Source organism: Gorilla gorilla, chromosome 7 (assembly GCF_029281585.2).
Source record: "Gorilla gorilla gorilla isolate KB3781 chromosome 7, NHGRI_mGorGor1-v2.1_pri, whole genome shotgun sequence".
Taxonomy (NCBI): Eukaryota; Metazoa; Chordata; class Mammalia; order Primates; family Hominidae; genus Gorilla; species Gorilla gorilla.
The window spans coordinates 12,592,276-12,609,122 of record NC_073231.2 but is presented as its reverse complement, the minus strand read 5'-3'; the positions used below and the strand labels follow the sequence as shown (position 1 = coordinate 12,609,122).

Genomic DNA, 16,847 nt, shown 5'->3' with positions numbered 1-16,847 from the left:
AAGTTGCACGTAGCTCATAAATAATCATGTGGTTTCAGAGACAAAACTGATTTTATAATAAAATCTCAGCTTAAACTGAGTCTTATGAGAATTGAATGTATTATCTTTTTGGTTGATGTAAGGTTTACCACAGACTGTCTTTCAATCTGTGTTAAAATGTATTTTTTTCTAAAACATGCCGATCGACTATTATCCTTCTCTAACAGTTTATTACATGATAAAGAGTGTTCCAGAGTTTTAGAATTATTATGAAGCCTGTTCATTGTATGTGGATATAGATTAAATATGTATTTACGTCAAGATTCACATTGATTTTTCATCTTTGACTATCTGTATTTTATGTACATGTAAGTTATTTTCCCTGAAAGCTAAGTCTCTAAAAAATTTTAAGTTTTGTTTGAGATTTGACTCAACCTCCATTTTTAATATTAATATGGGCGTAAGAAAGATACAGTGGACTTTGGGGACTTGGGGGAGGGACAGAAGGGGGACGAGGGATAAAAGACTACAAATAGGGTTCAGTGTATACTGCTCGGGTGATGGGTGCACCAGAATCTCACAAATCGCCACTACAGAACTTACTCATGTAACCAAATACCACCTGTTCCCCAATAACTTATGGAAAAATTAAAATAAAAAATTTAAAAAAACAATTAGAAGGTGGTTATCAAACAATGTAAATAATGAAGACCCTGGGGGTCTTCCTAGACATTCATATTTGTAAGCTATCCTGGTTGTTTCTGCACAACAAGCCCTTTCTTACAGAAACTAAAAAAATAAATAGGACATAAATGTCAAAAAGTGTATAATTTTTATGTTTATATTATAGGCTTTTCAGAGACAACAAGATTAGAAAGTTTTTTTATGCTTAGCTATTTTTAATTAAAATAGAATCCCAAATATAACAAAGGACTTTTGTGTACAGTAATGTTCTCTGGGTTAAGGTTTTACACCAAACGTGATGTGACCAGATTCTGTTTTTATCCTCCTGCCAGCTTCTTGGAAGTCTGTAAAATACTCTTTGTTTTGTTGTTGTTGAGAGTTCTAATGACAATTGAGCTTTTTGACAAATCTATTGATTTTTCAACACTTTGTTTCTCTACCAAAAGTCTTGTATTCTGTCTTCTTTCATACTGAGAAGAAATTGTCCTAGTAAGAGGAGCACTCAATAATGGTTGTTATAAATTAATTACTTTAATGGCAGTGTTCTTTCTTGATCAGATGTAAGTTGAAGCTGCAGCAGAAGACGATGTCTTTGTGGTCCTGGGTTAATCAGCCCAGTGAGCTGAGTAAATTCACCAATCCCCTCTTTGAAGCCAACAACCTTGTCATCTGGCCTTCAGTTGCTCCGCAGAGTCTTCCGCTGTGGGAAGGTAAACCACGCATCCTTTGCAAACTTCTTAATGGTTAGGTGTGCATGCGGCTGCCTGTGAGTGTGTGCTATTGGTGATGTATGAAGATGGTGAGCTGGACGTGGCCCTCAGACCTGTGTGAATTGTCATTCTCAGTGTGGGCATGTTTTTCTCTTTCAAATCAGTTATCTAGCCACACTTTTTTTTTCAGTTCCCATTGAGAAATTAACAGTGTTTCTTTACATTGCTGTTTATGTTGGATATTTTTCTAGATAAGAAAGTACATTACTCTTTGCCTAAGAGAGTTGGTAGGTAGTTGGGACATGAATAAATTGTAAGCTCATCAGGGAGAGTTTCTGTCCCTTAATGAAGCAGTCATTAGGATAGGTTCCTGTATTAAATGGTATTAAAGAGTTACATGGCTGGGCATTCCAGTAAGTTTCTATAAATGGGCACAGAATACCATCAGTGCAGTAACACAGATATTTCATTGTTCTTATGGGACTATATGCTTAATTTTTAAATCTATTCTAAAGTAGATTTTTTATATGCACTGATTTTTCCACCTATTGAAGCTTATCCCCTTAAGTATTGAAGCTTATTAATTAAAACATAACCAAAATCTGGCCAGGTGTTGTGGCTCACGCCTGTAATCCCAGCACATTGGGAGGCTCAGGTGAGTGGATCACTTGAGGTCAGAAGTTCAAGACCAGGCTGGCCAACATGGTGAAACCCCATCTCTACTGAAAATACAAAAATTAACCAGGCCAATTTGGTGGTGCGGGTCTGTAGTCCCAGCTACTCAGGAGGCTGAGGCAGGAGAATCACTTGAATCTGGGAGGCAGAGGTTGCAGTGAGCAGAGATGATGCTACTGCACTTTAGCCAGGGTGACACAACGAGACTTTCTCAAAAAGATAAAAATAAAGATAAAAATAACCAAAATCTATCTGAACTGTATAGTGTTTCATTAAACAAAGCCTCTAAAATACTATTTAATTTTTAAAGTTATTTTGAAGATAATAAGCACATATTTATTCATGTTTATGTTTAATAGCATGAAGTATACATACAAGAATGGTAGCTGTTAGTTAAATTAAACCGAATTACCGTTAATGCCAGTTGTTACGCCGTATTCTAGTATGTTATACTCTCAAAGGCAATTCAGGTGTCGAAAACTATTTGCCCTTTGTGGAAACGGGTCTCAGATTGCTTTGGCTTCTCAGTCTGAGACCAAATCAGTTTCTGTCTCTTCTCTGGATGTCAGCTGTCACATCTAGTTCCTCTTGGCTTATCTGCCATTAGTGGCTTCCTTCCACCTCAGTTCATGCTTCTAATCTTATCTATTGAAGTGTCCCCTAGTTAGCATTCTGGGGAAATGGTCTTAGATGGTCTTGAGGTTCTGGGTGTGAGCTTTAGTGCTTTGATTTGTGAAGGGATGGTGACTGCTCAGAACTTCTCTTTGCTTACTTTCGTGATTGTCGTCACAGTCAGTACAGGGTTCATGATCTCTTAAATGAGAGGTTACAGTATTCTTCCTGTTTAGGACTTCTGGGACAATGTACTTAAAAGCCACTGTCACATTTAATAACTGAAATGAGCGTAGCTGTTTGGGAGAAAACCCACATTGGGAGCTGGGTGGCCTGAAGGATGATTTAATTGCTTTGTACCAAACCTCTTTGTGGAGCTTAGAGATAAGTGATGGGATGAAATCCTTGTTCTGTGGATTAAGTCCTGCCATGCCGGAGTTTCAGTGTGTTTCATGCTCCTCAACCTAGAGCTGGGAGAAGAAGAAGCTCTCTATTAGGTAAAATCCTATGGTAGGCATCTATATTGAATGAGACTGCTCTTCAGCCTTAAAATGTCTCTCTACTGTTTACATTTACATCACAGCTAACCATTAATATTTAGAAATTCCTGAATTAGAAAAATCAATATGGGTGGGTCAGGCTTTACGCTGTTGTTCTGCTTTCCCTTTCTGATACAGCCTGATGTTGGGAACTGCATAGAAGGGCTCATTAGGACCCATGGCAGTTTGGTTTGTAGAGAGTGTTTTAATGAATCAAAACCTTTGTGAACTTGCCATCCACTGACATGGTGCAGCCTGGAAGATTTTCGTGCCTCCTTACTTGAGTAACTGTAAGGCATTATTGTGGTATGATACAGTTAACATAGGGCTATGGAGAGGAGAAAATATTTCCTTTTGGTTCATAATAAAAGGATAAGTATTATTTGGGGAAAGAAGCAATTGCCTGCAGAATTGAAAGATTGCCTCTCAAGTAACAGGGAGAGAGGCGTGTAAGCACGTGGGCTACAGTTCAGGCTTTCAAATAACAACATATGTGGTTCTGCTTTTACTGTAGTTGTCGCTTTTCAGGTGAAAATGGCTTCACACATTTAAGGGATCTTACATGTCTGAGCAATATTCTATAATTATAAAAATAAATGATTTATATTGTGAAATTGGAAAGTTTATGACATTGTAAATTATCATCTTGTTTTCCTGAATATATCATAAAATGGTATTTGGATCTATTTGATAATTTTGTGGGATATTTCTGAAGAATCAATGAGCATGTACATACAAGTAGTGACTTCTCAAATATTGTATTCAATTGCATCCTTTTCAGTACCTCAAGATTCCTGTATATTTTAGAGTATAATAAAATACAGATGTGAGTTGTGGCAACAAAAGAAAAAAGAATGTATAATACGTAAATTACATCTTATCCACAAATGTAATTTTAATCCGTTGTATATACCTTTCTTCCTTCTGTTTTCCATTCCTGGATTCAACAGGTATTTTCCTACGTTGGAATAGATCCTCTAAGTATTTGGATGAAGCATATGAAGAAATGGTTAACATCATTGAATATAATAAAGAATTACAAGCAAAAGTCAATATCCTTAGAAGGCAGTTGGCAGAACTGGAAACAGAGGACGGGATGCAGGAGAGTCCCTGAAAGGTCTCCTCGCACCCTTCGCAAGGACCTTCTTGGGCCTGTGTCCGCCGTTCTCTCCTTGTGCCCTTCAGTTCACTTTTACACAGTAGCCTTGAAGTGAAGGCTTTAGATGTGGGACCCCTCTAATGTAATGGATTTCTCAATACTGTATGAATAATGAAACTTACTATCATAAACCATGTTTCATGTGGCCTGTTAGGGCCTGTCACTTTGGGAGCCGGAAGGAGGTGCTAGTCATTTTATTTTTACGTGAAATAGATGACCTATTTAATGTCATTTGTGTTTCATGCCATTTTATCCAAAGCTTTTTCTCTGTGTCCACTCTCCAAGCAGCATTCTAGAGCAGTCAAGGAGACAGCTAATCTCTCTAGGAACTATTTGGTGGTTTAAAAAAAGGGTCAGACTTTTAAACACTCTGACCATAGAAATGTTTTTCAAAATGGCAACAATGGATAAACCAAGGATTTTGTGTTTAACAAGCCATTTTCAGTGTCTTCGCCACATAAAATAGCCATTTTCTTTAAAATAGTTTTGGACTAACGAAGCTGAAATCTATTCTCATTCTTGTTTGTCAAGAAAGGAAAATCTGTTTTTCAAGGTAAATTATTTCTACAAGGGCAACAGGTATGGTCCTCCGATATTTACATTAAGAAGAGTTAAATTTATTTTAACGTAGACACTAAAAGTATGTGCAATATACAATTAAAGTAGGAATTTGTTACTGATTGAGAATTGTAACTGGTGAATTGGTTTTCAGGTTTTGAGCATACATATACAATGTGTTTCAAATGCTGCTTGTAAAATTAAACCATCATCTAGAATAGAGTTAATTTGTTATAATCAAGCTACAAATAGGTTTTCTTAAACCAGAGATGCACTGCCCTTGTCTAAAGTTCTTATTGCACTGGTTTATATGTATATGTGTGTTTTATTGTGTGTTTTTTTAATTTGTAAGTATTCTAAGAGTTTACTAATACTAAGGTTAAAATTTTCATGTTGACCTGAGCCTTTTGCAAATTTGCTTTGGCTCTATTGATTTGTCCATTATGTGTTAGGCAAATATAACTTAAGTGGAGGGGGAAGTTTATGAATATAATATAGCTCTGTGTTTTAAACCTCAGAAACAGATTTGAGTGTTTCAGTGTTATAGAAACAGTGATGACTATTCATGCTCTGCTAGTCTATGCCTGCAACTCCAAATGTTTATGCTTCAGTATTTCCCACCTACATTTCTGTTTGGTGACATTGCTCATTTTAACAAATATGACCGAGTCTAGTTTTTCTTTAAAAGGATAGTTTATGAGTAATCTTTAAAACCATTTCCATACCATCTGTATATAGCCATTTCGGTAGAGAACACACTACACTGAACCCTGCTTTAGAGCTGTGTGTTGAGCTAAAAATATAATTTTTTAAAAATTGACTAGCAAAATCTGTGGCCACACTGAGAAGCCTTTGAAAATGGCAAACACTTTTCATCACCAGTTGCCCAATTCATCTTTCTTCTGCTTCCTCAGCCTTGTAGCAAAGGCTACACAGCAGCGCACAGTCCACAGTCTTTTTGGGAAAATTGGCCTGCCGCTTTCTTTAAGCTCAGTTTATTTTTGACTTACTTTCTTTGCTGTAGTTATGAAACTTGGGGCATTAAAATCTCATGGCAAGGAGCATAAGAGATGTTCTCGTAGCTCTGCATTGTGTGAAATGTCCATCTTAGTTTTGTTAAAAAAAAAAAAAAAAAAAGGAAACAGCCTCACTTTTTTGTGGTCCCTCAGAATTGCTTGCTATGTCTGTTAATACAGCTGAGCTTTTTGTTTTCTTCTCTTTTTGTCTCAAGATTGTATATGAAGGAGCCTTTTCTTCTCAGCTAACAGGCATATAAGGAACACCATCTAGAGAGTTTTCTTTAGAAGTGACTCCCATTAGTCTGGTGTGATGGTGTGTGCCTATAGTCCCAGCCACTAGGAAAGCTGAGGCAGAAGGATCCCTTGAGCCCAGGAGCTTGAGGCTGCAGTGAGCTATGATCGCATCAGTCCACTCCAGCCTGAGCAGCAGAGCGAGACCCTGTGTCTAAGTAAAGAAAAAGCCAGAAGTGACTCCCACTGCTTCTGTTGATCGGCCATAGGGCTTCCATGGGTGGAAACTTGCGAGGGAGTTTGTATTAGGTCTGGTCATGGAGAGATGATGTACCATCAAGGTAGACCCATCTTCCTGATGCACATTTGCTGTGCGAGCCAGAGTACAGTCATAGCACGGTATTCGCATTTCGTTTTCTCTGTCTCACTGAGACAACAATCTATACTGTTTTGGCAAGTTTGCATTTTAGTATTAATTTATAATTAGGGATTGTTCAAACTTCAGATCTGTTTACAGGTTGTAAAAATAAACTTCGGTATCAGTGCATCTACAAAAGTGTTATTTGGTAATCCAAATACTAGAGTTTTCCCAAATCCAAAAACGGTCAAAAATAAGTCCATTATCAATATAATTTGAAGAAGACTTTTAGTAGTACTGTTAAGTTCGTGCTTTCTTGGATGAGAAGAATAAATGACACGGATACACTCCTGAGAAGACACTTGTTAAACATTGCATCGGAGAGTTGCCTTTGATAAATGTGGTATTAAACGCTTGAATGAAGAGAATGGTGGCAGAATGAGTGAGCAAGCAGATTGCCCCAGAGGGGCCAGTAATAATCACGTGAGGGATAATCAGATTCCTGTGTATTCAGCACCTTCTCTATTCATGTGGAGTGAAAGCTGGTTTTTATACGGGAGATACGTAAAGTAGGCCCCGCAAAGAATATTTTTAAAATACAAAGGATCACCACAATCCTCTATTGAACATATAAGGATCCTCAGATTTAAATAAATACTTTTTTTTTTTTAATCAGAAGAACATTGTTGTTTGATTATATGTTTTTAAAAACCTGAAGCTTTTTTGGTGGCAGGACCTTTCAATAAATATTTATTTGGTCAAAATTTTTTATTTTGATTTTATTAAATGGGAAGAAAGCAAGCAGAAATAGTAAAATTCAGTAGGTTTAAAACAATCTATAAATGTATTTTATTTCCAAGAATACTTAGGGTCTCAAAGCAAGATTTTAAAGTGATTTTTGAGAAGACTTGGGGGGACAATAATAGACATTCATGTCAAATCCCTTATGGGGGATTTTTAAACATTTCTTTGAACTTTGAGACCTGATTTAGGGGTGGGATTTTATTGCTTTTTGTTTTAAAGGATGAAATTTTGTGGGGTTTTAGTCTTTGATTCAGTCAGTATTTGGTTTATGTTAAATAAAAAATCAGTATCATGGAAAAGATATGACCATAATTTAGTCTCCTCAAGTGAAAAACAGGAGTAATGTTTCGTTGCACTTTGAAAGATCTGCTTCAAGGCATAACTCTTGTAGTTGTCTGGTTTCAGGGATAGCTGTTTGAATTGTCAGTCTAAAGTAGGTCATCAGGTTCACTTATTATCCGACCTTAATCTGGGATAAAGGTTTTGGTATTTGCCCACTTCTAGATAGAATGAATGAAAACGACACGAGCGTTTTATGAGCACTCTTTATCAGAAAGGTATTTCCTGGACCAGAAATGGGCAATAGTTACAATAGTTGATCCTCTCTGTTCTGTAAGCTTTGAAATTTATCAGAGAATGAAGTCATTCAGTACACCTGATAAAGTTTTGTTGTTGTTGTTGTTGTTGTTGTTGTTGTTGTTGTTGTTTTAATTGGGCATCCCTCAGAACTGAAGAGGTTCAAAGAACTTTCCAGGTTTATACTATACCTCAAGACCACATAGATTAGCTACTGCTTATTCTTTCACGTGGGCTAGGCCTGTTCTCCTCCTCCAGACCTAGTATCCTAAGTTATTACCACATAGTATTTTTATGTTACCCATCATCTTTAAAAACATTATAGGCTGGGCATGGTGGCTCACGCCTGTAATCCCAGCACTTTGGGAGGCCAAGGCGGGCGGATCATGAGGTCAGGAGATCGAGACCGTCCTGGCTAACACGGTGAAACCCCATTTCTACTAAAAATACAAAAAATTAGCCAGGCGTGGTGGCGGGCGCCTGTAGTCCCAGCTACTCAGGAGGCTGAGGCAGGAGAATGGTGTGAACCCAGGAGGCAGAGCTTGCAGTGAGCCGAGATCGCACCACTGCACTCCAGCCTGGGCAACAGAGCAAGACTCCATCTCAAAAAAAAAAAAAAAAAAAAAGACTCATTTCTCCATTTACATTTATTCTCAGATGATAAAATATATACTGATACTATAACTTTCTTATGGTATCAGTTTTCTTTATTTTCTTGAATAAAATTACTTCTACCTTCACTTGGTCTTTGTAATCCACTGTGCACAGCATCTTCCTTTAAACCAATAGTCCCAGAAGAGACCCTCTGAAATTCTAGGACTGGGTATTAAAATGCCTGAACCTGTTATCTAAATCCTTTTTAAGAAACTTAATGCTCCAGCTCTTGAACTACACTGTGGAACAGTAATTTGTGCCCAGTTTAGTGGAAGATAATGAGGCTCACTGTAAACACTACATTGTCCTGCAAAGTAATTCTGATGAGAGTTTACTGACTTCTAGAGCCATTCTCTTTAACCGTCTGCAGGTCTAAGGATTAACTATATTTGTGATTTGTAATAAAACTGAGTTGTACAACACTGCCTGTGTTTGTCTGGCCAAGACATTTGCTTCACTTTTAAAATGCACGTTATCTTTGGAGAGGTGAATTATTCTACAAAATGCACCCTAAATCTCATTGTTTAAAACCTTACTGATCTAATACCATCTACACAAAAAAATGTTGTACTTGCAGAACTTAGTTTATAAAAAGAAAGAATGTGTATTTCTTCAATAGCCGGGTATTTGGATTGTTCTCTTGATAATATTTGAATGTGACTCTTGGATTTAAGTGCGCTATTATTCATGGCTTATACAATAAAATTGCACTGTATGGCAAATATGTCTATAATGTATGCTTTGCTGAAACCTCAAGAGTGCTGTAAGGTACAGGTTTCCATATTGTGAACCTGTGTACACACACACACATATACATATAGTCTTAGGGAAAAAAAAAAGCAGAACTTTTGTAAGTCTGTGTAACATTTTAATATTGTTTGTAATATTCACTAGGTGAAAATTTCCCCTGTACCCTGTAACTGTAATCATTCACCTTGGGTTGGCCAGTTTGTCAAGCTTGGTTTACTGAATCAAGAAAGAGTCTCGTCGAATGTGGTACTGTTCTTAGTGTGTAATATTTGCGTATGGTGTTCCTCTGCCTCAGAGGACAGTTACACAGATGGCTAATGTTAAATTTCTATAGATGATGGTAATAAAATCTGAATATATTTAAGTGCTAATAAATTAAATCTGTGGGCTTATTTTAATTTTTTTTCAAATATTGGTGAAGGTTTGGATGGTGTTTCAATTAAATCTATATACTTTTTACCTTACATTTTGAAAAAATTGAGATCTGCAAAAAGGCTGCAAAATAGTACACTGATCTCCCTAGGTTGTTCCTAGATTGAATGATTGGTAAATTTTCCACATTTGCTTTAATACCACGTGTGTGTGTGTGTGTGTGTGTTACACTGTTATTTTGCTGAAACATCCGTGTTAGCTGCAGACATTGTGACCCTTTCTTCTAAATACTTCACAGGAATCTCCCAAGAATTAGGAGTATGTATTCTACATATTATTGATTTAGTATGTATTAATATAAACACATGACTCAATGAGGGTAAAAGGAAAGCTCTTTCTTAGAGTAGAATGCCAGCTATTAAATGTAGAAAGTAAATGGAATTAAAAAGCCACTATTTGGCATATTATTACAGTAATCATTGACTTAGGCAATGCCTAACAGTGAATGGCAAAACTAGCAGGTGAAAGTTTATGAAGAAAAGAATATAATCTCCAAATAGCCTTCCACAAAATACTTACTAGTTACAAAGGAGAAAATACTAACTTTATAGTGAAAGGAACTGGTAGATATCACCTTATCTCAGGAAAAGTTAACATCATTAGTAATGGGACATATCAACATCATGTGCCTTCTGATATGATCCATCCAGAAACAGCACCACTGTTAGAGGGAAAAAGCAGTCTTAGGAGTTTTATAGTTTAAAATCTTACATTTAGATCTTAATCCATTCTGCGTTAATTTTTGTATACTGTGTAAGGTAAGGGCCCAATTTCATTATTTGCATATGGATATTCAGTTTTTCCCAACACTTTGTTGAAGAGACTGTCCTTTTCCCATTGTGTGGTCTTGGTATCTTTGTTGAAGATTATTTGACCATATGCATATTCATTTCTGTGCACTCTATTCTGTTCCATTGATCTATATGTCTGTGTTAATCACTGGAAGGCTGAGGCGGGAGGATCACATAGGGCCAGGAGTTCGAAACCATCATGGGAAACATAACAAGACCCTGTCTTTACAAAAAATAAAAAAATTAGCCAGGCATGATGGTGCTCATCTGCAGTCCTTGCTACTCAGAAGCTGGAGTGGGAAGATCACTTGAGCCCAGGAGTTCCAGGATACAGTGAGCTATGATCATGCCATTGCATGCCAGCCTGGATAACAGAGACAGATTCTGACTGAAAAAAAAGAAAGAAAGCATATCACTTATTTTGTATTTAGGTTTGTCTGATGTTAACACTGAAAAGTAACTGAATGTATAGACAACTACATCCTTCAATAATTATAATAATAGCTCCCTCTCCCTCTCCTCCCTCTCCCTCTCCCTCTCCCTGTCTCCCTCTCTCCCTCTCTCCCTGTCCCTCTCCCTCTCCCTCTCCGTCTCCCTCTCCCCACGGTCTCCCTCTCCCTCTCTTTCCACGGTCTCCCTCTGATGCCGAGCCGAAGCTGGACTGTACTGCTGCCATCTCGGCTCACTGCAACCTCCCTGCCTGATTCTCCTGCCTCAGCTTGCCGAGGGCCTGCGATTGCAGGCACGCGCCACCACGCCTGACTGGTTTTCATATTTTTTTGGTGGAGACGGGGTTTCGCTGTGTTGGCCGGGCTGGTCTCCAGCTCCTAACCGCGAGTGATCTGCCAGCCTCGGCCTCCCGAGGTGCCGGGATTGCAGACGGAGTCTGGTTCACTCAGTGCTCAATGGTGCCCAGGCTGGAGTGAAGTGGCGTGATCTCGGCTCGCTACAACCTCCACCTCCCAGCCGCCTGCCTTGGCCTCCCAAAGTGCCGAGATTGCAGCCTCTGCCCGGCCGCCACCCCGTCTGGGAAGTGAGGAGCGTCTCTGCCTGGCCGCCCATCGTCTGGGACGTGAGGAGCCCCTCTGCCTGGCTGCCCAGTCTGGAAAGTGAGGAGCATCTCTGCCCGGCCGCCATCCCATCTAGGAAGTGAGGAGCGCCTCTTCCCAGCCGCCATCCCGTCTAGGAAGTGAGGAGCGCCTCTTCCCGGCCGCCATCCCGTCTAGGAAGTGAGGAGCGTCTCTGCCCGGCCGCCCATCGTCTGAGATGTGGGGAGTGCCTCTGCCCGGCCGCGACCCCGTCTGGGAGGTGAGGAGCGTCTCTGCCCGGCCGCCCCGTCTGAGAAGTGAGGAGCCCCTCCGCCCGGCAGCCGCCCCATCTGAGAAGTGAGGAGCCCCTCCGCCCGGCTGCCGCCCCGTCTTGAGAAGTGAGGAGCCCCTCTGCCCGGCAGCCGCCCCGTCTGAGAAGTGAGGAGCCCCTCCGCCTGGCAGCCGCCCCGTCTGGGAAGTGAGGAGCGTCTCCACCTGGCAGCCACCCCGTCCGGGAGGGAGGTGGGGGGCAGCCCCCACCCGGCCAGCTGCCCCGTCCGGGAGGGAGGTGGGGGTTCAGCCCCCGCCCGGCCAGCCGCCCCGTCCGGGAGGGAGGTGGGGGGCGCCTCTGCCCGGCCACCCCTTCTGGGAAGTGAGGAGCCCCTCTGCCCAGCCACCACCCCGTCTGGGAGGTGTACCCAACAGCCCGTTGAGAACGGACCATGATGACGATGGCGGTTTTGTGGAATAGAAAAGGGGGAAAGGTGTGGAAAAGATAGAGAAATCAGATTGTTGCTGTGTCTGTGTAGAAAGAAGTAGACATGGGAGACTTCATTTTGTTCTGTACTGGGAGGGGTTCTTCTGCCTTGGGATGCTGTTGATCTGTGACCTTGCCCCCAGCCCTGTGCTGTCTGGGGCATGTGCTGTGTCCACTCAGGGTTAAATGGATTAAGGGCGGTGCAAGATGTGCTTTGTTAAACAGATGCTTGAAGGCAGCATGCTCGTTAAGAGTCATCACCACTCCCTAATCTCAAGTACCCAGGGACACAAACAGTGTGGAAGGCCGCAGGGTCCTCTGCCTAGGAAAACCAGAGACCTTTGTTCACTTGTTTATCTGTTGACCTTCCCTCCACTATTGTCCTATGACCCTGCCAAATCCCCCTCTGCGAGAAACACCCAAGAATGATCAATAAAAAACAAAAAACAAAAAAAGGAAGCAGAGTTGGACTTAGCGGGAAAATAGGCGTGCTGCCACCTCAGGAGAGTTCCAGGGAAGAACCCCACCCCCACTCCAATGAGGTCACAATGGCTGGAGCTCTGAGGGGCCCAGGCTCCCTGAGCCAGGAGGAGAGGAGAAAGTCCAAGGGAAGATGGCTGGCAGTCACCCCTACTTCAACCTGCCTGACTCCACACACCCATCACCGCCCTCCGGTCCACCCAGCCTCCGCTGGCACCAGCGCTGCCAGCCCTCTGATGCCACCAATGGCCTGCTGGTGGCCCTGCTGGGTGGGGGCCTGCCTGCTGGCTTCGTGGGCCCCCTTTCTCGTATGGCTTACCAGGCTTCCAACCTGCCGTCGCTGGAGCTGCTCATCTGTCGATGCCTTTTCCACCTCCCTATTGCCCTGCTACTTAAACTGCGTGGCGACCCCCTTCTGGGACCTCCTGACATCCGAGGCCAGGCCTGCTTCTGTGCCCTGCTCAACGTCCTCAGCATTGGATGTGCCTACAGTGCGGTTCAGGTGGTGCCCACTGGCAACGCTGCCACTGTTCTCAAAGGTTCTTCCACCGTCTGCTCCGCCGTCCTCACCCTCTGCCTTGAGAGCCAGGGTCTCAGTGGCTACGACTGGTGTGGACTGTTGGGCAGCATCCTAGGACTAATCATCATTGTGGGACCTGGACTCTGGACACTACAGGAGGGGACCATGGGTGTCTACACCGCCCTGGGCTATGTGCAGGCTTTCCTGGGAGGCCTGGCGCTGTCCCTGGGGCTTCTGGTCTATCGTTCTCTGCACTTTCCCTCCTTCCTCCCAACAGTGGCCTTCCTATCTGGCTTGGTGGGGCTGCTGGGCTCTGTACCAGGCCTCTTTGTGCTGCATACCCCCGTGTTGCCTAGTGACCTCCTGAGTTGGAGTTGTGTGGGGGCAGTGGGGATCCTCACCTTGGTCTCCTTCACATGTGTGGGCTATGCGGTCATCAAGGCCCACCCTGCCCTGGTGTGTGCTGTCCTGCATTCCGAGCTGGTGGTGGCCCTTATACTGCAGTATTATATGCTCCATGAGACTGTGGCACCTTCTGACATCATGGGGGCAGGGGTTGTGCTGGGCAACATTACCATCATTCCAGCCTGGAACCTCAGCTGTGAGAGGACGGGGAAGGTGGAGGAGTGAGATAGAACTTGGGAGCCCAGGGGTTGAGAGGGACAGGGATAAATAAAGGCAAAGACTGAAGACGAAAAAAAAAAATTATAATAATAAACCCTAGGAAAGGGTGAAAGTCTAACTTCCATAGCACATTATAATATTGAGATGTTCAGTTATAATAAAAATATCACAAAGCGTGCAAACAAATGAGAAATCTGGCTCATTTACAAGAATAAAATTAATTGAACTATCCTTAAGGAATCCCAGACTTTGGACTTACTAGACAAAGACTAAACAATTGTCTTAAATATGCACGAAGAGTTAAAAGACAACTAAATGAAATCAGAGAAATGATGTTTGAATAAAATGAGAATATCAATAAAAATATAAAAATTATAGAAAGGAACCAGGTAGAAATTTTGTAGCTGAAACGTGCGACAACTGAGATGAGAAATTCACTACAAGGGTTCGATAGAGTTTGTTTGTTTTTTGTTTTTTGCTTTTTTTTTTCTGAGACAGAATCTTGCTCTGTCACACAGGCTGGAGTGCAGTGGCATGATCTCAGCTCACTGTAACATCCGCCTTCTGGGTTCAAGCAATTCTCCTACATCAGCCTCCTACGTAGCTGAGATTACAGGTGCATGCCACCACACGCAGCTAATTTTTGTATTTTTAGTAGAGATGAGGTTTCACTGTGTTGGCCAGGCTGGTCTCAAACTCCTGACCTCGTGATCCACCCGCCTCGGCCTACCAAAATGCTGGGATTGCAGGCATTAGCCACCACGCCCAGCCTTCCATAGAGTTTTTGATCAGGCAGAAGAAAGGATCAGCGAATTTGAAGATAGAATTATTGAAATTATCCACTCTGAGGAGCATAAGGAAAAAGAATAAAAATAGTGAATAGACTTCAAGACTTGTAGGATACCATCAAGTGGACCAACATATGGTTTATGAGAGTCCTAGAAAAAAGCAAAAAAGTGTTTTAAAAATGAGGGCTGAAAACATCCCAGATTTGATGAAAGACATAAGTCTACAAATCCAAGAAGCCTCTACAACAACCTCTAATACCATAAACTCAAAGAGATTCATACCAAGACACAGTATATGAAAACTATCAAAAATCACAAAGAATCTTGAAAGTAGCAAGAGAATCAACTCGTCACATTACAAGGGATCCTAAATGAGATTATCAACTAATTTTTAATTAGAATTAATGGAGGCCAGAAGACAATGGGATGGTATACTTTAAATGTTGAAAGAAAATAACCTGTCAACTGAGAATTATATATCCAGCAAAACTGTCCTTCAAAAAATAAGGGAGAAATTAAGACATGCCTAGATTTTTAAAAAGCTTAGGGAGCTTGTTACTGCAAGATATGCCTGACAAGAAATGCTAAAGGGGGTCCTTCAGTGAGATGAAAGAACACTAGACAGTAACTCGAACCCATGTGAAGAAAGAAATATCTCCACGACAGATAAATTCTAGGGCAAATATAAAAACCAGTATTATTATAACTTTATAACATCAGTTTTTATTTTCCATAGGAATTAAAAGACAAAAACATAAAAAAGCAATTATAAATCTATGTTAGGGAGCTTGTTACCAGTAGATTTGCCATACAAGAAATGCTAAAGGGAGTCCTTGAAGGTGAAATGAAAGGGTGGTAGACAGTAACTCAAACCTGAGTGAAGAAATAAATATTTCTGGTTGCTATGGTTTGAATGTCCCCTCTGAAATGCATGTTGAAATTTAATTGCCATTGTGATGGTATTAAGAGGTGGAATCTTTAAGAGATGATTAGGTCATAAGGGCTCTGCCCTCATATGTGGATTAATGCCATTATCATGGGAGTGAGTTAGTTATCATGGAAGTGGGTTCCTGATAAAAAAGATTCTGAAATTCAGCCCTGATCCTTTTCTGTCTCACACACTGTCTTGTCCTTCCACCTTTTGCCATGGGATGAGGCAGCACAAAGGCCCTCACCAGATGCTGGCACCATGCTCTTGGACTTCCCAGCTTCCAGAGCCTTGAGCCAGATAAACTTGTATATAAATTATCCAGTCTGTAGTACTCTGTTATAGTAGCAGAAAAATGGACTAAGACACTGGTAAAGTAAATACAATGGCAAACATAAAAAAACAGTATTAATGTAATTTTGGCTTGTAACTCCACTTTTTATTTTCTAAGGAATCAAAAGACAGACATAAAAATAAATGTTATTGAGCACTCAATGTATAAAGATTTGGGACATCAATAACAAAGGGCGTGGGACAGAGCTGTATAGGCATACGTTTTTCTACACTATTAAAGTTAACTTGGAATAAGTTTAGATTAGACTGTTTAAACTTTAGGTTGTTATGTGTAATGCTTATGGTAACCACAAGGAAAATATCTATGGAAAACACAAGAAGAAATGAGAAGGGAATCAAAAGATATCACTACCAAAAATACATAAACTAAGCACAAAAGACAGTCGTTATGGGGAAAACGAGTGGCAAGAAAGTAACAAAACATACAGAAAAGAAGTAACAAAACAGCAGAAGTCCTTATCAGTGATTACATTAAATGTAATCACTTTTCAATCAGAAGGCAGACAATGACGGAATGGAAAAAAGAATGATGTCCCATGTATGCAAGGCTGATTTAAATGTTAAATGTTAAATCAGCCTTCAGTTCAGCCGGTCAGTTAATGTAATCCATAACATCAACAGAGTAAAGAAGAAAAACCACATGGTCATATCAGTAAATGCAGAAAAAGCTTTTCACAAAATCCAAAACTTTATGCTAAAACTCTTAGTAAACTAGGAATAGAGTGGAACTTCCTCAGTTTGACAAAGAACATCTTTAAAAAATTCTGCAGCTAACATACTTAATGGTGAGAAGTTTGCCTGCTAATATCAGGAAGAAGACAAGCATGTGCACTCTCA

At 40.9% G+C, this 16,847-nt stretch overlaps 2 protein-coding genes across 2 annotated transcripts in view; both read left to right on the top strand.

Annotated features, from left to right (window-relative positions):
- MTMR9 (myotubularin related protein 9) overlaps positions 1-9,688 on the top strand; it is a 44,891-nt gene extending 35,203 nt beyond the window's left edge. The window contains exons 9-10 of the mRNA XM_004046642.5: positions 1,222-1,373; positions 4,150-9,688. Of these exons, the coding sequence (XP_004046690.5) occupies positions 1,222-1,373; positions 4,150-4,313 (316 nt within the window). The 3' untranslated portion in view covers positions 4,314-9,688. The remainder of the gene's footprint in view (positions 1-1,221; positions 1,374-4,149) is intronic.
- A 2,347-nt stretch (positions 9,689-12,035) lies between these two features.
- SLC35G5 (solute carrier family 35 member G5) lies at positions 12,036-16,500 on the top strand. Its single transcript, XM_031013886.3, has one exon. It carries the CDS (start codon positions 12,930-12,932, stop codon positions 13,944-13,946), a length of 1,017 nt encoding a protein of 338 aa, XP_030869746.3. The 5' UTR covers positions 12,036-12,929; the 3' UTR covers positions 13,947-16,500.
- Positions 16,501-16,847: the final 347 nt, after the last annotated feature.

What these genes read in the sequence shown, in the direction of transcription:
- SLC35G5 (XM_031013886.3), top strand. Translation starts at nt 12,930, where the DNA reads ATGGCTGGCAGTCACCCCTACTTCAACCTGCCTGACTCCACACACCCA.